This window comes from Phaenicophaeus curvirostris, chromosome 16 (assembly GCF_032191515.1).
Source record: "Phaenicophaeus curvirostris isolate KB17595 chromosome 16, BPBGC_Pcur_1.0, whole genome shotgun sequence".
Classification (NCBI taxonomy): domain Eukaryota; kingdom Metazoa; phylum Chordata; class Aves; order Cuculiformes; family Cuculidae; genus Phaenicophaeus; species Phaenicophaeus curvirostris.
Window position 1 is genome coordinate 17,073,004 of NC_091407.1, and position 19,891 is coordinate 17,092,894.

At 53.7% G+C, this 19,891-nt stretch overlaps 2 protein-coding genes across 3 annotated transcripts in view; both read right to left on the minus strand.

The window, feature by feature from the left end:
• Positions 1 to 368: 368 nt before the first annotated feature.
• NME4 (NME/NM23 nucleoside diphosphate kinase 4) lies at positions 369 to 3,953 on the minus strand. Its single transcript, XM_069870271.1, has 5 exons — positions 3,814 to 3,953; positions 1,024 to 1,154; positions 827 to 928; positions 615 to 727; positions 369 to 540 (listed from the first exon to the last, which is right to left on the minus strand). The coding sequence occupies exons 1-5, from the start codon at positions 3,899 to 3,901 to the stop codon at positions 420 to 422; spliced, it is 555 nt and encodes a 184-aa protein (XP_069726372.1). The 5' UTR covers positions 3,902 to 3,953; the 3' UTR covers positions 369 to 419.
• A 3,861-nt stretch (positions 3,954 to 7,814) lies between these two features.
• XPO6 (exportin 6) overlaps positions 7,815 to 19,891 on the minus strand; it is a 60,855-nt gene continuing 48,778 nt past the window's right edge. For both annotated transcript variants that reach the window (XM_069870094.1, XM_069870093.1), the window contains exons 15-24: positions 19,374 to 19,518; positions 18,623 to 18,769; positions 17,406 to 17,595; positions 13,327 to 13,482; positions 12,403 to 12,517; positions 11,766 to 11,937; positions 11,218 to 11,379; positions 10,963 to 11,061; positions 9,433 to 9,663; positions 7,815 to 8,545 (exon numbers count right to left, since the gene is read on the minus strand). In XM_069870094.1, coding sequence (XP_069726195.1) covers positions 8,444 to 8,545; positions 9,433 to 9,663; positions 10,963 to 11,061; positions 11,218 to 11,379; positions 11,766 to 11,937; positions 12,403 to 12,517; positions 13,327 to 13,482; positions 17,406 to 17,595; positions 18,623 to 18,769; positions 19,374 to 19,518 — 1,519 coding nt within the window. In that variant the 3' untranslated portion in view covers positions 7,815 to 8,443. The remainder of the gene's footprint in view (positions 8,546 to 9,432; positions 9,664 to 10,962; positions 11,062 to 11,217; positions 11,380 to 11,765; positions 11,938 to 12,402; positions 12,518 to 13,326; positions 13,483 to 17,405; positions 17,596 to 18,622; positions 18,770 to 19,373; positions 19,519 to 19,891) is intronic.

A 19,891-nucleotide genomic window follows, 5' to 3' on the forward strand; every position in this document is an offset into this window, starting at 1 on the left:
CCTCCTAGAGCTTCCCAGTGTCTCCCACTGTTTCCCAGTACCACCCCAGTGTCCCACTGGGACATCTCAGTGCCTCCCAGAGTTTCCCAGTACCATCCCAGTACCTACTGGAGACATCCCAGTGTCTCCCTGAGCTTCCCAGTATTGCTCCAGTGTTCTCCGAGGACATCTCAGTGCCTCCCAGAGCTTCCCAGCATCTTCCAGAGCTTCCCAACGTCTCTCTGAACTGCCCAGTATCATCCCATTACCCCCTGGGAGCACCCCAGTGCCTCCCAGTGCTTCCCAGTACTACCCCAGTGCCCAGTGGGAACATCCCAGTGCCTCCCAGAGCCCCACGGAGCTTGCTGGTGGCATCCATGGGAGGAGCCCAGTGCCGTTGCTGGTGGCTCTAGGTTTTATTGGGGCTGGGGGAGTCCTCCTTAGGGTCCATAAGTGTAGTCCCGGTCTCCGCTCTCCCAGGCCACCAGCTCGTTCCGCTGGAACCAGAAGCCGATCTCTCGCTGGGCCGTCTCCACCGAGTCGCTGGCGTGGACCACGTTCCTGGGCAGAGAGGGGACCAGTGTGGTGGCCCTGGGGCTCCCACCACCGTCCCCACACCCATGCTGCCCCCCTACCTGCTGACATGCATGCTGAAGTCCCCCCGGATGGTCCCCGCCGCCGCCACCGCCGAGTTCGTGTCCCCCACCATGGCCCGTGTGGACTTCACCACGTTGTAGCCCTCCCACACCTATGAGACAGGGGACACCAGAGCTTCCAGAACTCCCCAGGACCTCCAACCCTCCCAGAACCCACCAGGACCCCCAAACCTCCCATCCTAGCCCCTCACCATGGCCACCAGTGGCCCTGAGGTCATGTAGGCGAGTAGCTCAGGGTAGAAGGGCTTCTGCCGGAGCTGCTGGTAGTGCTTGTCCAGGAGACCTTGGTCCGCCTGGTGGCAGCGTGGGGTGATGGTGGAGACAACCTCTGGTTGTGGGGCACAGGGTCCCCCGAAGGGGCAGGAGACAGCGTGGTGGGGAGGAGTACCTGGAGCAGCTTCATGGCCACCAGCTTGAAGCCACGATGCTCAAAGCGCTGGATGACGTTCCCCACCAGCCGCCGCTGCACTGCGTCTGGCTTCACCAGCACCAGTGTCTTCTCCTGCAGCTCCGGGGTGGCTGCACAGGGTTGGAGTGACCAGTATCACAGAACCATGGAATGGTTTGGGTTTGGGTTGGAAGGGACCTCAAAGCCCACCCAGTTCCAACCCCCTGTCATGGGCAGGGACACCTCCCATTGGATCAGGTTGCTCCAAGCCCCATCCAACCTCGCCTTGAACACCTCCAGGGATGGAGCAGCCACCACTGCTCTGGGCAACCTGGGCCAGGGCCTCCCCACCCTCATAGTAAAAAGTTTCTTCCTAAAATCTCCTCTCAATCTCCCCTCTTTCAGATGAAAACCACTCCCCTTTGTCCTATTCCTCCATTCCCTGATCAAGAGCCCCTCCCCAGTACTCCTGAAGCCCCTTTCAGCACTGGAAGCTGCTCTAAGTTCTCCCCAGAGCCTCCTCTTCTCCAGGCTGAACAATCCCAACTCTCTCAGTCTGGCCTTGTACAGGAGGTGCTCCAGTGGCTAGTACAGGATCATCTCCGTGGCTCTCTTTTGTGACCCCTTCACCATCCTTGTCCCCATTTCGGGGCTGTGTCCCCCTTGCCAAGCTGTGCCATGCAGACTGGCAGGGTCCCAAGAGGAGGACACGCTGCAAAGCCCTGATGGGTGCCGGGTCACCGCCACGGCTGGGAAATGCCCCGTAGCCCAGTGTGGGAAGGGTTCGCTCTGGTTTGGGCAGAGTGCACCATGCTGCTGTGTCCTCGTGCCAGGCTGCGGGTGCCACCCTGTGTGCCAGTGTGCCTGCCCGGCCCAAGGTGCTTCCCACTGCCCAGAGGCAACTGGGCACCAGACCCGGCACAAAGCTGGTCCTGGTCACAGCCCTCCACTGGTGGAGACCAAAATCTAGCACTGGGATGGGAGGGCCCAACATCACCCATGGACTGTGGTACAGCAGGGTCTGGCATCACTGTCACCCATGGCACCAAGGGACAGCAAGGTCCAGCATCACTGCCACTCATGGCACAGCAGGATCTGGCAGTTGTGTCACCCATGGCACTGGGGGATGACAGGGTCTGGCATTCATAGAATCATAGAATAGTTTGGGTTGGAAGGGACCTCAAAGCCCATCCAGTTCCACACCCTGCCGGGGCAGGGACACCTCCCACCGGATCAGGGGCTGCAAGTCCCATCCAACTTGGCCTGGAACACCTCTAGGGATGGGGCAGCCATAACTTCCCTGGGCAAACCTGGGCCAGGGCCTCCCCACCCTCATTGTGAAGAAATTCCTCCTTATGTCTAGTCTAAATCTGCCCCTCTCCAGTTTATCCCCATTGCCCCTCGTCCTATGACCACAAGCCTTTGTGAACAGCCCCTCCCCAGCTTTCTTGTAGCCCCTTCAGGTACTGGAAGGTCACTATGAGATCTCCTCGGAGCCTTCTCTTCTCCAGGCTGAACAATCTCAACTCTCTCAGCCCTGTCCTTGTACAGGAGGTGCTCCAGCCCTCTGATCACCCTTGTGGCCCCCTCTGGACCTGCTCCAACAGCTCCATCTCCTTCTTATGTTGAGGATTCCAGCACTGCCACCCATCGTACAGCAAGATCTGGCATCATCATCACCCGTGAACCGCGGGATGGCAGGGTCTGCCTTAGCTGCCACCCATAGCACAGCAGGATCTGATGCTGGTGTCACCCACGGACCATGGGACGGCAGGTTCCGGCATCACTGCTGTCACCCTTGCCTGTCACTGGCCCTGCTGGAGCCACGCTGGCAGTAGGGGACAGAAGTCTCCTGAGGGACAGTGCATCCCGTCCGCTGGAGGGACAGGACAGGAAAAAGGGAGAGGACGCCAATCTCAGTCTCCAGTGCGGTGGGGCAGAGCCCATGACTTCACCCGCTGCTGCTGAATGTGGCTCTGTTCTGCGTGGTTCCCACCCCAGGGGTGGCACAGCGGTTGGTCCATCCCACCTCCAGGGACACCAAAGCCCTTGAGACCTGATGGATGGTGCCAAGGGAGCCACCAGCTCCAGGTTCTGCCCCATCCTGACACATAGGATGAGACGCCTCGGAGAAGGGAAGGAGCCCAGGAGCTGGACACTGGGGAGGGGGGCTTCTCCCAGGGCAGAGGGACAGGCACTGGGAGGGGATGGGACAGCAGGGACCACGGGGACAGGATGGCGACAAGGAGCCCTGAGGGGCAGGATAGGGATTGGGACAGGGTCCCCAGGGACAGGACACGGATAAGGACAGAGTCCCTAGGGGCAGGGAAGGGGCTGAGGGCAGGATGGAGATGGGAACAGGTCAGGGATGGGGACAGGGTCCCTGGGGATAGGAGAGGGATGGGGACAGCATCTCCGGAAACAAGGCAGGGAGGAAGAAAGGGTCCCCAGGGACAGGACGGGGATGAGGGCAGTGATGGAGTTGAGGTCAGGACGGAGTCCCTGAAGAAAAGACGGGGAGGAAGACAGGGTCCTCGGGGCAGGATGGGGACAGGCACAGAGATAGGAGAGGGTCCGCGGGAACAGGACAGGGATGGCGACAGGGTCCCCGCGACAAGATGGGGATCGGGACAGGGATGAGGACAAAGTTCCTGGGGACAAGACAGGGAGAAGGACAGGGTCCCCAGGGCAGGACGGGGATGGGGACAAGACAGGGATGGGCACAGGAGAGGGGTGAGGACAGGAGAGGGACAGGGCCAGTGTCCCCGGGGCAGGACGGGCCGTTCTCACCGGAGCCGAAGCAGCGGGGCCCGGGGGGGCGGCTCAGCCCCAGCTGCCCCCGCAGGCTCCGGGCCAGGCAGCGCCCCAGGGAGCCCATGGCGGGGTCCGGGCGGGCCTCCCGCCCCGAGGAGGATTTAAGCGCCCGGCAGAGCCCGGGGACGGGTCAGGAGTCCGTCCCTCCCCTTAAAGCAGCCGCCGGGACCGGGCGGGACCGAGCATCCCGGCACGGGGCATCCCGAGGTCAGAGCACCCTGGCACTAGGGTTGCCCCGTACCTGTATGGAGCGTCCTGGCACAGAGCATCCCGGCACGGGGCATCCCTAATGATGGAGCATCCTTCTGGTACAGAGCATCCCACCATAAGACTTGCACGTATGGAACAGCTGGTGAGGGGGCTGGAGAACAGGCCTTACAAGGAGCAGCTGAGAGAGCTGGGGGTGTTTAGCCTAGAGAAGAGGAGGCTGAGGGGAGACCTCATTGCTCTCTACAACTACCTGAAAGGAGGTTGCGGAGAGGATGGAGCTGGGCTCTTCTCCCAAGGGACAGGACGAGAGGGAATGGCCTCAAGCTCCGCCTGGGGAGGTTTAGGCTGAACATTAAGAAAAAATTTTTCTCAGAAAGGGTCATTGGGCCCTGTCAGAGGCTGCCCAGGGAGGGGGTTGAGTCACCTTCCCTGGAGGGGTTTGAGGGATGGGTGGAAGAGGTGCTGAGGGGCATGGTTTAGTGATTGATGGGAATGGTTGGACTCGATGATCCGATGGGTCCTTTCCAAACTAGTGATTCTATGATTCTATGATCCCAGCAGAGCACCCTGGTACAGAGCATCCTCCAGGTACAAAGCATCCCAGCATGGAGTATCCTCCACCATGGTGCAAAGCAGAGCCCTCGCCCATCACACAGGTAACCCAGAGGTGCAATAGACATCCAGAAGGCCAAAACCCAGACCTTCTTTCTTTGCCTCTGATGGTCCAGGCAAAGAGACAGACGGGGTTGGCCCATGCCAGCCTGTGTTGGGGTGCAGCGGAGTCTGGTGCTGCAGGGGACCCCAGCGCTGCACTGGCCCCCCTGACCCTGTTGAAGGGTCCCAGAGGGGAGCACCCAGGGCCAGGGGGCTGCCCTGACTACGCAGGGGGTGTCTGGGGGACCCTGCCCTCCTCACCTGCAGCCCCTCTGCTCAGGCTGTGGGAATCAGAGAGGTAAGCGGGGAGGGGGACAAGCTCCGTGCATGCTGAGGTGATGGGGACAATGGCATCAGGGCCCCTTCCTTCACCCCAGCCTGTGCTCAAGGAGGCAGAAATGCTTACAAAGTGGTGACAGGCACTGTCCTGTGTGCAGGAGAGCGGGATGCTCCTCTTGGCAGCATCGCTCCAGCTCAGAGCAGAGTTTCCCTTAGGACTGAACAAAATCAGTGTGGGAGTGGAGCAGTGCTGCAAAACCATCTGATCTGGCTTCCCCGTAGATGGAGCGAGCACCAGCACTCGCCAAAGGGACTTTTGGTGGCCAGAAGCTGGTGACAGCCACCCGAAGAGGGGAAAAAGAATCACAGAATGGTTTGGGGTGGAAGGGACCTCAAAGCCCATCCAGTTCCACACACATGGCCCCCCCTTCCACTGGATCGTTGAACCTGGCCTTGAACACCTCCAGGGCTGGGGCAGCCACCACTGCTCTGGGTAGAAGGCTCCTCTCCAGTGTGACGGCACAGGGATGGGGTGGCTTTAGGGAAGACAAAGGCTGTCATCAGGTGCTTTTCCACATTTATCCAGCAAGCTGCCCCTCCCTCCCAGAGGGCTGGGGGGCTGCAGCTGGCCCCGCACCTCAAGCGGTGGCTGCTGAAGGAGAAACAGCTTTTAGCAGAAGGGCTGGCAGGCTGCAGCCTGGGCTCTGGCCACCTTCCAGCCGCTGCCCTTGACCAGCTGCTCAGCAAGTGAAAAACACGAGAAACGTGCACTTTCACCCTCTGTCAATCAAATGTTTTGCAAGAAACAGAAGCAGTACCAGCCCAGAGCACCAGGCCAGCAGCAGATGGGAGTCCCCTTAACCCATCGCCAAGGGAAATCACAGCCAGGGCACTCGGTGGAGGAGGTGGCAGACACCCACTGTGGCTTGGGGCAGGGCAGAACTGCTGCGAGTTGGCAGGATGGTAGCTCAGGAGAGGCTCTGGGGACAGGTCTGGAGCCAGCACATCATCTTCATACAACTGACAACCACCAGGAAAAACAAGGATTCAAGGTTTCAAGTGCAGGCACTGACAGCGAGTTACTCCAGAGCTGCCTGCTTTGAACCCCGGGCTCCTGGTGCAGAGGTCCTGGCTTGCAGGGAACTCAGTGCCTCTTGCTTTCAGGAAAGGTAAGAGCTCCGGAACCTGTTGATGTTCAAGGAAGTCCCTTGGTGCCAGATCATCACCCACCTTTACGCTGGTCTTTGCACACTGGTGGCCTTCTCAGCCATCAGTTGCAAGGACTGTTCCCAGTGAGGCACCTCTTTGGCAACGGGCAACTTTCAAGCTGCTCATTGCAGGGTACGAAACAAACATCAAACTGGTCCCAGTTCAGGCAGCCTCTGTCTGTACACAGGTTATCTAAACACCATACTTTATCTCCAAAGAGCAAACATACACATTGCAGGCTGTTTTTTTGCACAAACCTATAGCTAAATGAACCATGGAGCAAGTGCTCCTCCAGTACAGCTCACATGCAGCCACCTCACTTCAAGTCCACATCCACAACCCTTCATCGAGAACATAAGAGATTGATGAGATCTTAAGAAGAAATGTTTTGCTGTGAGGGTGGGGAGGCCCTGGCCCAGACTGCCCAGAGCAGTGGTGGCTGCCCCATCCCTGGAGGTGTCCAGGCCAGGTTGGATGGGGCTTGGAGCCCCTGGTCCAGTGGGAGGTGTCCCTGTACATGGCAGGGGGTTGGAACTGGGTGGGCTTGGAGGTCCCTTTGGACCCAAACCATTCCCCGATTCTATAACTACCTAAAAGTAAGTTGTGGAGAGGAGGGAGCTGGCCTCTTCTCCCAAGTGACAGGGGACAGGACAAGAGGGAATGGCCTCAAGCTCTGCCAGGGGAGGTTTAGGCTGAACATTAGGAAAAAAATTTTCACAAAAAGGGTCATTGGGCACTAGCAGAGGCTGCCCAGGGAGGGGGTTGAGTCACCTTCCCTGGAGGGGTTTAAGGGATGGGTGGAAGAGGTGCTGAGGGGCATGGTTTAGTGGTTGATAAGAATGGCTGGACTCGAGGATCTGGTGGGTCTTTTCCAACCTGGTGATTCTATGATTCTATGAACACCTCCTCCAGGCCTGTCCCCTTCACAACAACCAGTGCTGTTCTGACCATGTAGCCCTTACTGCAGCTGCCCTTGTAACCACAGAGAATTCAGACTGATTTAATGCTCTAAACCTTTCAGAGAGAAATGTTTCCCAGCTGCATGACAGCTCCACAGAGCTGTCTGGGATTCCAGCCTTCTACTCAGATCCACCACAGGGTCACCCCGGTCAGTTGCTGGCCTTCAGCTCAGGTCTCCTGTGATGCAACACCACGAACGCTGGGAAGTTTTCCCGGTGCAGGCAGCTCTTGATCAATTCAGACAACAGGCAGTAAACACAAGAGAGGGGAGAATGGAGAACGAAGCCAACACTGATTATGGAATCATAGAACTGTTTGGTTGGAAAAGACCTTTGAGATCAAGGCCAACTGTACCCGTCCAACACCAAACCACATTCCCGAGCACCTCATCCACCCATCTTTTAAATCCCTCCCAGACAAGGACTCAACCACCTCCCTGAGAACCCGCTGTGGTTCAGCACAGCTCCCTTCAGGAGCTGCTGGACTTGTTGGGAGCCTGGCCAAGCACCCAGGGTGCAGTTCAGGGAATGCAGAGCTGCTGCCCGTCCTGCTGCCGGTCACCAGGAGAGGCTGGGGATGGCTTTCTGCCACACGAAATGCACTTGGATCCCATGGAACAGCCCGGTGACAGACAGACCTACGAGGAAACACAACCAACTTCCAAGTTATTTAAAACAACAAAGTAAGCACTTTATTCCCATTAAGCACGTTGTTTTAGTATCACAATGGAATGATGAGAAAACACTTAAAAAAACCCCAAAGAGAGTCTCTAATCCCCACAAACAGCAGGGAGGTTTTCAAGGCAATTTAAAACCAAAAAGGAGTGACAGAAGTGCCAGAACAGTCCCAACATCACGAGTCTCCTTCTCTGAGAGCCGGGCAGGGGCAGGAAGGTGGAATGACACGAAGGTATGAATGTCTGAAGTGGTCTTTGGCGCTTCTGCCTCGTGTTCGATCCGTACAAGATCTCCCAAGACTCCACAGAAATCTCCAGATGCAACAAAGTGCTACGTTAGTAGAACAAAACCCCAGCGAGAGGATTTTCCGTACAGTTGAGATGCCCTGTTGGTTGGGCGTTAAGACACATCCTGCAGACAGTGCTGACTCCAGCTGGGGGATCTTTGGGTTGGGAGAGGGGAACAAAAGGAAGCGTGGTGCATGAATCCAAGATGTGCCCATGTGCAAGATGTGGCATCCTGCAGTACTGACAAAACCAGGGAGGAGAGAAGGTGGTGGCAAAACAAAAGATGGATCCGTTCCCTACAGTGATCAGAAGGCGAGTCCAGTGCAGTAACTATAGTTTCACAGTTCCAGAGGGCAAACTGTCATTGCAGAGTCTGTAGTAACGCAGGTCGTTCACCAGCCTGTGCACATTCTGGGTAAATGATGGCAGATCCTGGAAAAGATCAAACACCATGTTGTACTGCAAACAGAACCATGCCTGCGAGTGCTGTCATACAGTGGCGAACAGGAACAAAGAGGGCCCAACACCCATGTGTGCTGTCACACCTCGGAACAGACCCCTTCCTCCCAGGGCCGAGTTTTGCAGCCCGTGTACAGGGAGCAGAGGCAGTTCCAGAACTGCTCCACACGGAGCTGACTACAAAGACCTGGGCTCTGTTCACTGTACCGGCTTCTCGTTGTGTGGTTGGTGCTACATGAATGCTCATGACACGGCCACTTGCAGCAAGAACTGCTCATTGCATTCCTGCCAGGGCCCCCAGCTGCCACGTACCCCACAACAAGGGCTCATTTTCCTGAAGAGCAATTACCTTCTATAGTCCAGCGATTCTCTGAAGGCTCCTTTCCCACACTCACCCTTGGTCTCAAATCCCCATCATCTCCCACAGGGCAGGAAGCTCTCGATGGACAAGCGAGCTCCAGCAGATGGAAGCCCCAACCTGCTCGCTGCCGTGACATTCCACAGGGAGGTTACAGACCCTTCATTTGCTTCACACACATATGAGGGGTTGGAAAGAATTGGGACTCATTGCAGCTACCCTCAAACATCGGGCCAGCAGCTGGAGTGAGATTTTGGCAAGGATCTGAGTGTCCCACCCTAGAAACTATCAGTCAACCCCTCTATGATTTCTTCCAGGAAAGATATTCCCCAACTCATGCCCAAGAGATGAGACGGCAGTTCTGCTACCTTGGCTAGACATCACCAAGGACGGAAGCATTTGCTGCCTCAAAATCCTGCCCTAAGCAGCTTTGGACTATCTGTCAGCATGTTCTAAACACCTGGGAATACTCGTGCTTTCCTGCTACATTTCTGCTTCTTACCCTGTCCATTTTGAAATTCCTTGCCAGCACGTTTTTCTGGTTGGAGTCCACGCCATCGCAACTGGCCAGGAACTCGGGGAGAAAGGCTGAGTAGAAGCCATCAAAGTCCACTGAGGCCATGTTGTAGGTGGCAATGCCGATCTCCTCCTGCAGCAGGTCATGCGACTTGTGGACAAGCACCTGAAGGAGCACGTTTACAAACTGGAACAGCATGGTGGTCCGGAAGATCTTCTACACAGTGAGAGAAGGACATAGTTAGGTATCTTCACAGCAGCAATCATCTCCCAGGAGGGATTGCAGCAGCCAGTAAGTGCTTTGGAAGCACCAACTCATTGATGTCAGACCAGGCCACTTCAACACCAGCAGCTCCTGAGCTATCAGCAAGGTCTGCAAGCTCTCAGGAGCACCAAGCTGATGTTCCGAGCCAAGATCACAAATGGCTACAATAAGCTAAATAATACGGGCTTTAAAATTAACAGTGAACTTCAGCTGCGACCACAGATGCGAACCTGTGTGCTCTGCTCTCACAGGCTAACCAGAAAGGCAAGACCCTGGATTCCAACTCTAATCCTTGATGACAGCAGCTAACAGGCCTAGATCAGAGGGTCACAGAGTCATGGAATGGTTTGGGTTGGAAGGGACCTCAAAGCCCATCCAGTTCCAAACCCCTGCTATGGGCAGGGACACCTCCCACTGGATCAGGGGCTCCCAGCCCCATCCAACCTGGCCTTGAACACCTCCAGGGATGGGGCAGCCACCACTGCTCTGGGCAACCTGGGCCAGGGCCTCACCACCCTCACAGCAAATCATTTCTTCCCAAGATCTCATCTCCATCTCCCCTCTTTCAGCTGAAAATCATTCCCCCTCATCCTCTCCCTGCACTCCCTGATCTAGAGTCCCTTCCCAGCTTTCCTGGAGCCCCTTTCAGTACTGGAAGCGGCTCTGAGGTCTCCATGCAGCCTTCTCTTCTCCAGGCTGAACAACCCCAACTTCTTTAGCCTGGTCTCGTACAGGAGGTGCTCTAGCCCTCATATCATCTCTGTGGCCTCCTCTGGACTTGCTCCAACAGCTCCATGTCCTTCCTGTGCTGGGGTCCTACATGACAGCAATGGAGATGACCACCTGGCACTGACTGACTGCAAATACCCTGATGCCGACTCAGATGAGAATGATGGAGGGACTATGCCACTGTCCCACTGAGGGTCCCTTTTCCTACTCCCTCAGAGAAACTCCACTGTCACTCTGCGTGTTTTTTGCTTTCCCTCATTGTTGCAGGGATGGGAACATACAGAGGATTCGCTTTGCTTTGCCTGACTGGAGCTGGGATCCCTCCTGTGCCCAGTGCAGCAGCATCAGGGAGGAGGTAACGCTGCTCTGACCAGCAATGTATCCATTAGGATCACAGCAACCAACCAAAGGCTGTGCCATACAAGCTCCCAAATCCTGACTTTCAGTTTGAGTAGTTTAAAACAAGTTCCAGAAGAGCACTGACCCCCAACCAGGCACAGAGCATGCGCTGGTCAGACCCACCTTGTGGTACAGCTTCTGCTTGGTGTTCAGTGTCTCCAGGTAGAAAAGGTTCTGCTTGAATAGGTGAATGTCAGGTTGCAGGAAGGACTGTCCAAACGCCTGTGAACAAAGCAGAATTGAAGGAAGGGGATTGATACCACGACAAATATCAGACCTGCCACGCAGAACATCATGACACCAGAACAAACCCTGCTGCAGCTTCTCAATGCAGCCAACTAAAAAAGACAGTTGTTTAAGTCAACTGTGCTGAGTTACCTGCATGATGGCACTGAACTGCGCTTCGTTCTCCATCTGCTCTTCTGCTACTCCTCTTTGGACACTAGCCAACACGCTAGATTTGAAGAAGTACCGCCAGTTATGGTGGAGGATCTGGAAAAGCAGCTCGAATAACTCTGCTTTCACATCAGGAGATGAGCGCTAGAAGGAGAGGAGAACAAACTCTGTGCTGGAATCCCACTGGTCCCTTGGATGCCCCCATCAGGAGATCATCGAGGGCAGTGCTTTGCAGCCAAGGTACCAGAGCATCGAAGCGTTTCCTCTTAAGGCAGGCACCAAACTCGCACTCTTGGATAACACATCACCAAGTTTTGGGTTTTACCTCCTGCTTTGAGCACATCTGTAGTTTTAGCCTTTCTGGCAATTCCCAACCCCCTCCACCCACGCTGCTTCCAATTACCACTGCCAACTCACCCAGTTTCCCCTTCATAGGGACTGACATTTACAACTCTTGGAAAGCAAGACGCTTCATTGCTCCCCTACCCCGGCAATGCCTTCCCTTCCCATCTCCCTGTTCCTCTACCCACCTCTGCAATGATGGGGTAGACCTGCTCCATGCACAGTGAGATGACGCTGGGTAGGAAAGGCTTGAATACTTGGCCAGGTTCTTGTACCACCACTTGTAGGATCTTCAGGAACTTTTCCACCACTCGGCAGCCAGTGCTGCCTTCATGGAGGATGCTTTCTGCCAACTGCTCCCTACAGCAAAAACAAAGTCACTGCATAGGAACCTTCCCAGAGATCTTAAGAGATCTAGTTTAAAGGAAAGCAAGTAGCGCCTCAACTTTCTCAACAAAGCCAGTACATTAATTCATGGAAGGGAGTGAGGTTTTGGTAGACCTCCTTCCCCACCAAAAACCTGAGAGATTGTTGGGGTACCCTTAGATCTTGGAGCTAACAGGCAATGTGAGACTCTAATTCAGCATCACACACTTCCATAAAGCCCATGGGAGAGCTGAAATTGTATGATTGATGCGCATGGGCTGGGTGACTTAAAATCTGAAAGCAATTTCCTTAGATTTAGCCCTGGGATATAGCTAAAGTCTGGAGACAATGGGGTTAGAAACACTACATTCATTAGGGGCAGGGACCCATAGTGTGAGCAGCTTACTAAGATAAATCATCCCAAGGGCTGAGAAAGAAGTGGCCAACATGGTCCAATACCTGGTGAACATGTTTAGGAAGGTCTGTATGATCTGCTCAGTGAAAGGCACTCCCATCTGCACTCTCAGTCCTTGAAACAGGGTGAGGAAGAAGCTCAGCATCTCATCTGTCACATCTAAGATATGAACAGGAAAGCAAAAAAGAATGTGTTAGGGTAACACTTAAGCGTATCAATAAGTCTTGTATGTGAGATTTGCTCCTCTGGTAGAGGGAACCCCATTTAACCTTGGAAACTTAGCAGCAGGGCTGCCTTTGGAAACTGCAACCAACAGCTGGTATACTAGGGGACTTAAACGTTGTTGATCCATTTCTAAAACCTGCCAGGGATGGCGAGTGCAGCCAGCACCAAACAACCAGGACCAAACACGATCCTGTCAGCAAGGCTCTTAGTTCTGCCCACACAGCGCTCGGTTAGAGCTCCAGCAATGGCCTGGGCTAATCTCCAGTTGCTTTCTGCTCGCACAGGGTTAACAGGAAATGCAAGGAAACCCACACCAGCTATGCAGCTCGGGATGGAGACAGAACCCAGTCACTTTTTTTCCTTTGGCAGGGACTAAAGAGACCCTTCCGACTTGAGAAGTCGCTTTCAGCGTGTGATTTTAACCCATCAGCAGCACAGCCAATTCTTCACCAGTCCCAACGCATTTTGTTGAACAACCACATAAGCTGAAGCTGCTCGACTCCTCCACAGCCAATAAACAACTGCACGAGGCTGCCAGCCTGTTCTGCAGACAGGAGCTCACTGGAGTCACAGCATCAGCTTGCTGCCTTTCATCCTCTCTGCGTTTCAACTCACACCACACTTAGGCAAAGCAAGCCCACAGGCTTCACAAACACCACCACAATTCTATGCCAATGGAGTTTGGATGTTAGCAGTGGGTCATAAAGCTACTCACAGCATTAAAGCCTGTCCTATGGTTATACCTGACTGATGAATGAAAGCTGGGAAGAGGGCTAGTGAGACCTGCACAGATTCTTGCAGCGACTGATAACATATCTGCCGAGACTTGGTGGATTCTCCAGAGATACTTTCCACAATATCTTCTAAGACGCTGAGTGTCTGATGGATGATCACTTTGGCTGCAAAATAAGAGAAATTATATTTCCTGCATTTGTCAAAACTAGCAATCAGAGGCAAGAAACAAAGAGAACAGAATCACAGAATGGTTTGTGTTGGAAGAAACGCTTAAGCCCATCCAGTTCCACTCCCTTGCCAAGGGCAGGGACACCTCCCACTGGATCAGTGGGCTCAAAGCCACATCCAATCTGGCCTTGAACACCTCCAGTGATGAAGCAGCCACCGTTGCTCTGGGCAACCTGGGCCAGGGCCTCCCCACCCTCACAGGAGAACATTTCTTCCCAAGATCTCATCTCAATCTCCCCTCTTACAGCTGAAAACCATTCCTCCTTGTCCCATCCCTGCATTCCCTGATCCAGAGCCCCTCCTCTTCAGCTTCCCTGTAGCCCCTTTCAGTACGGAAGGAGGAGCCAAGAAAAAAAGTAGCACATTATGACCGCAAAATATCCTGCTGGTTTCCATTTCTGACAGTAACAACTAGAACCGTACACACCCAGTGTATGAGCCACACTGAAACCAGGAGAACTGAACGGGCTCAGTCCAACCCACGTGAGCAGTTTGCTGACGTTGTTCTTGCGATAAGCAAATCCCCTTTCCCTCCCTGCACACGTCAGGTTTCACAGAATCACAGAATAACCAGGTTGGAAGAGACCCACCGGATCATCGAGTCCAACCGTTCCTATCGAACACTAAACCATATCCCTCAGCACCTTGTCCACCCGTGCCTTAAACACCTCCAGGGAAGGTGAATCAACCACCTCCCTGGGCAGCCTCTACCAGTGCCCAATGACCCTTTCTGTAAAGAATTTTTTCCTAACGTCCAGCCTAAACCTCCCCTGGCAGAGCTTGAGGCCGTTCCCTCTTGTCCTGTCCCCTGTCACCTGGGAGAAGAGGCCAGCACCCTCCTCTCTACAACCACCTTTCAGGTAGTTGTAGAGAGCAATGAGGTCTCCCCTCAGCCTCCTCTTCTCCAGGCTAAACCACCCCAGCTCTCTCAGCCGTTCCTCATAAGGCCTGTTCTCCAGCCCCTTCACCAGCTTTCTTGCTCTTCTCTGGACTCGTTCCAGAGCCTCAACATCCTTCTTGCGGTGAGGGGCCCAGAACTGAACACAGTATTCGAGGAGCGGTCTCACTAGTGCCGAGTACAGAGGGAGAATAACCTCCCTGGACCTGCTGGTCACGCCGTTTCTGATACAAGCCAAGATGCCATTGGCCTTCTTGGCCACTTGGGCACACTGCTGGCTCATATTCAGTCGGTTGTCAACCAACACACCCAGGTCCCTCTCCTCCAGGCAGCTTTCTAGACAGACTTCTCCTAGTCTGTAGCACTGCTCAGGGTTGTTGTGCCCCAAGTGCAGGACCCGGCATTTGGCCTTGTTAAACCTCATCCCATTGGACTCAGCCCAGAGGTCCAGCCTGTCCAGATCCCTTTGCAGAGCTTCTCTACCCTCCAGCAGATCGACACTTCCACCCAGCTTAGTGTCATCCGCAAACTTGCTAAGGGTGCACTCGATGCCTTCATCCAGGTCATTGATAAAGACATTGAACAGGGCTGGAGCCAGCACTGAGCCCTGGGGAACCCCACTTGTCACTGGCCTCCAGCTGGATTTCACACCATTTACCACCACTCTCTGGGCCCGGCCATCCAACCAGCTTTCCACCCAGGAGAGTGTGCGCCTGTCCAGGCCAGAGGCTGACAGTTTCTCAAGCAGAACGCTGTGAGAAACTGTGTCAAAGGCTTTACTGAAGTCCAGGAAGACCACATCCACAGCCTTGCCCTCATCCAGCAGCCGAGTGACTCTGTCATAGAAGGCGATCAGGTTAGTCTGGCAAGACCTGCCTTTTGTGAACCCATGTTGACTGGGCCTGATCACCTGGTTCTCTTGCATGTGCTTCATGATAGCACTCAAGATCACCTGCTCCATGACTTTCCCTGGCACTGAGGTCAGACTGACAGGCCTGTAGTTTCCTGGATCCTCCCTGCGACCCTTTTTGTAGATGGGCAAGACATCAGCCAGCCTCCAGTCCAGTGGGACTTCCCCAGTCTTCCAGGACTGTTGGAAGATGATGGAAAGGGGTTTGGCCAGCACATCCGCCAGCTCCTTCAGTACCCTAGGGTGAATCCCGTCCAGCCCCATAGACTTGTGGCTATCTAGCTGGGCTAGCAAGGCTCTGACCACCTCCTCTTGGATCACAGGAGCCTCATTATGCTCCTCTAGCTCCTGGGTTTGTACACAGACGGAACGACCCTCCTTACAAGTAAAGACTGAGGCAAAGAAGGCATTAAGTACCTCAGCCTTTTCCTCATCCCCTGTCACTGTTGTTCCTTCTGTGTCCAATAGGGACTGTATGGTCTCCCTAGTCCTCCTTTTATTATTTATATATTTGTAGAAAGATTTTTTGTTATCTTTCACAGACTTGGCCAATCCAATTTCTAGCTGAGCCTTAGCCCTCCTGATTTTTTCCCTACACAATCTCACTTCCCTCCTGTAGTCCACCCAAGAGACCCCAGTTTGTCATGAGCCATGATACTGCGTACTCCTGAACAGTTTTTAAAGTGATACTCCTTCCACGCCACCAAAGAAACTCCAAGATACTCAAAAAGCAATCCCAAACCACACCCAGAAACCTCCAGAGGTCCCTGGACCCCATCAGTTCAGGGCTCTCCTACACAGACGCATCCTCTGTAATACCGCCCAAGTCTGGAAGGAATACTTATTTTTGCCCTTAAGTTTTCATAACTGTAATCTTCATTAACACAGCCTCCAGTCTATGTTTTGGATACCACAGCTCAGTAGTCCCAGGCTAAGCATTCTCACTGCAAACAATGCTATTCAAAATGATCCCACCATCTCTGCCTGGCTAGGATAGTACTTTGATGGAAGAGTTTACAGGTAGCCTGGAGTGAGGCTGCCCTGTACACACCCACAGAAGAGGGATCTCTTAAAAAAAAGAAAGAAAGCACAAATTGCTCCTTTTCCTGACCTCCCCCATCTGCTAAATATGGTTTCTCAGCCAAAATAATTATTAGGAAGCCAGCTTAATCACAGAATAGTTTGGTTGGAAAAGACCTTTGAGATCATTGAGTCCAACCATCCCTGTTCACCACTGAACCAGATCCCTGAGCACGTCACCTGCTGTCCATTAAACCCCTCCAGGGATGGGGACTCTACCACCTCACAGGGCAGCCTCTGTCAGGGCCTAAGAACCCTTTCCATGTAGGAATTGTTCCTGATGCCCAATCTAAACCTCCCACAGCACAACTTGAGGCCATTTCCTCTCATCCTTGTTACTTGTTACTTGAGGGAAAAGACCAGCACACATCTTGCCACAACCTCTTTTCAGGCAGTTGTAGAAAGCAATAAGGTCTCCCCTTAGCCTCCTCCAGGCTAAACAGCCCCAGGTCCCTCAGCCGCTCCCACAACCTCTGTTCTCCAGATCCTTCTCCAGCTCCGTTCCCTACTCCAGAAGTGCTCCAGGCCCTCAAAGTCTTTCTTGGAGTGAGAGGCCCAAAACTGAACCCAGGATTCAAGGTGTGGCCTCACCAAGCCAGGATGCTGGTGGCCTTCTTGCCCACCTGGGCCACTGCTGGCTCATGTTCAGCCACTGCCACCCAGCACCCCCAGGTCTTTCTCCACCAGGCAGCTTTCCAGCCACTCTTGCCCAAGCCTGGAGCTGCACGAGGTTGTTGTGTCCCAAGTACAGAACCCAGCACTCAGCCTTATTGAACCCATCCTGTCGGTCGCAGCTCACAGACCCAGCCTGTCCCTGCAGAGCCTTCCTGCCTTCCAGCAGAGCAACGCTCCCATCCAGCTTGAAGTCTGCCATGATCTTACTAAGGGTGCCCTCAATCCCTCAATGATGCTTTCAGTTTGCACAGCAACTGTCAGAAGACAACATGCACCCCAAGAAACTCAGTACTTACTGTCCTCCAGCTGCACCTTCCTCTGTGGTAAGATCGCGTTAGATTTTAGTTGGCGGTATTCTCTTGTGAGGGCAGAGATTAGGCTGGCGTGATTGGTGGAGCGAATTGCCCACTGCTGTTCGGTCTCTGGAAGGTTTGGCCAGGGCAGCAACAACACGTTTGACAGCGCTCTGCACACCAACACCTGGGCCTAGAAGCAAGGAGACATTAAGCTAAGAGCCAGAAAGTTTTACCATATTTGCTATTCATTTTATGCTAAAGCACAGCCCTCGTGGGAAGGGACGTTTCACAGCCATACAAGGCATCCAGCAGCGCTCGCTGCTTGAGGAAATCAAGAACAGAAGTTGAGCTCAAGTGAAAACTAGAAGCTCTGCAAGGTGAGAAGTAAAGCTCCACCATGTAAAGCCTGGAACCAGCTCCCAGCTTTGCCAGTCCTTCCCTGCAACAGTCTCTGTTCTTCACACTCATAAAACAAAGATAATACCACTTTCATTACTCCTTGTCTGGTTTACACACTAAGCTCTTAAGCTGAAAGAGGGGAAATTGAGATGAGATCTTGCAAAGAAATGTTCTCCTGTGAGGGTAGGGAGGCCCTGGCCCAGGTTGCCCAGAGCAGAGGTGGCTGCCCCATCGCTGGAGATGTTCCAGGCCAGGTGGGATGGGGCTTGGAGCCCCTGATCCAGTGGGAGGTGTCCCTGCCCATGGCAAGGAGTGGGACTGGATGGGCTTGGAGGTCCCTTCCAATCCAATCTATGATTCTGCTATTCTATGACTCTCTGCTTGCACAGCATTGTATGCCTTCACGCCAGCTCACAAGACAACCACATCCCAACCTCCGCTGTGGTTTCTCAGCACTTCTATAATACAAATGCTAACTTGGAGTGAAGGATATGGAATGCTAACACAAGTTTCATGGAAAACTCTTTCTGAATGTTGGAATCAATGTACCAGTACTGTAAAGACAGCACAGAGTTGGGGCTGTGTCAGCAAATGAGAAAGGAATAAGGTCCAAGACCTGTGATCGTGTTTTTTTTCCTTATGCTTTGCTTGAAATAAATCCTGTATCACTGGGATTTCTGGATACCCATAGCACAAGGATAACTGCTGCCCCCCCCCCCCCACTTCTTTTCTTTTGAGGTTACACCTCGCTACAGTAAGAGCTGAGGCACAGCTTCCTGAGTACTGTATCCATGTTTTTCCGGTCAGAGACAAATCACCTTATCAGGAAGGCGCTGGGCAGAAGTGTCAGTGATCCTGTTGAACATCTTCTGCACTGCTGGGATGTTGATCAGGAACACGGGCCGCACTGTGGTGGCTAAGGATACTAGCAGGTGGCACGCCGACAGCAGCAGCTTCTCCTGCACCTGAAAGACAGCGTGGTCAGGCTGCCCAGTAACACCACCACACAGAACCACATTGCGCAGCACAGTGAGCTCCCATGACAAGGCTTGTGCAAGCAAGACTATTTATAGTATTTATTTGCCAATCAGAGCACAGGTCAGTTCCACTGACACTGTGGAAGAGAGATTTCTCTCTTGAGTGGTGAAGCCCTGGTAGAGGCTGCCCAGAGCAGTGGTGGAGTTCCCTTCCCTGGAAGGGTTCAAAAAGTGTGCGGCCATGGCATTTGGCGACATGGTTTAGCAGGCACAGTGGGGTTGGGCTGACAGTTGGACCAGATGAGCTTAGAGGTCTTTTCCACCTTCAATTATCCAACAACCCCCTGCTTTCATGTCATAAAAATCACTGGATTGAGTTTATACGCTTAGTCTCATATTACCTTGACCTATATAGAATAGCTCTTGGCCTCACCCTACACAAGACATTCGCTGTGGCTCTGGAACCAGCTCTCAGACCGATCCACATCCCTGTGGTCCAGAGCTGACCATGAAACACCACACAGCAGCACTGCCACCGAGGGCCCCTGCTCCAGGTGGCTGCCCAGTCTTAGCCTAGCACTGCCTGAGGTACCTTTGAGCTGATAAGAGGTGTGATTGCCTCCAGAGCGGTGGAGACGAGAGAGATGAACTGCTCTGGGTTCTGCCGGTGCACTTCGCTGTAGAACTGTGCGAGCCAGTGTGCGTAGGCTTGTAGCGCTGCCAGGGACTGAGCGTGGCTGTGGAGAAGCACAGCAGGGCTAAGGTACATACAGAGGATAAAAGGCAAGCAGGACTGTGGCAGGAGGGCACAAGTCCTGAACACGGTGGGAAAAAATATTGGTATTCTCAGATAAAGCTGTCAGCTTTTTCTTTAAAACATGCTTACTACTACCGCTTTCGTCCTGGTCCCTGTACATTCAAGGCTTATTTAAAGGTGTGCTGTAATTGGACTCACCCACCGAGCAATGGTATCAAGCCAAAAGGTGTGAACAGGTAAGGTCAAACTATAACCAAGTGGTTGGTTGACTATATCCATACTTTATAATTATACTTTTGGCACAGATTAAGATTTTTGCATTGGACCATTTCTTTGGGACCTCGCAGCCAGGT

Bases quoted from the DNA above. Each gene is read 5' to 3' on its own strand.
- NME4 (XM_069870271.1), bottom strand. From the start codon at position 3,901: ATGGGCTCCCTGGGGCGCTGCCTGGCCCGGAGCCTGCGGGGGCAGCTG. The intron at 1,155-3,813 runs GTGAGAACGGCC...AACCCTGTGCAG, and splicing joins GCCCCGCTGCTTCGGCTCCG to CCACCCCGGAGCTGCAGGAG. The intron at 541-614 runs GTAGGGGGGCAG...CTCTCTGCCCAG, and splicing joins TTCAGCATGCATGTCAGCAG to GAACGTGGTCCACGCCAGCG.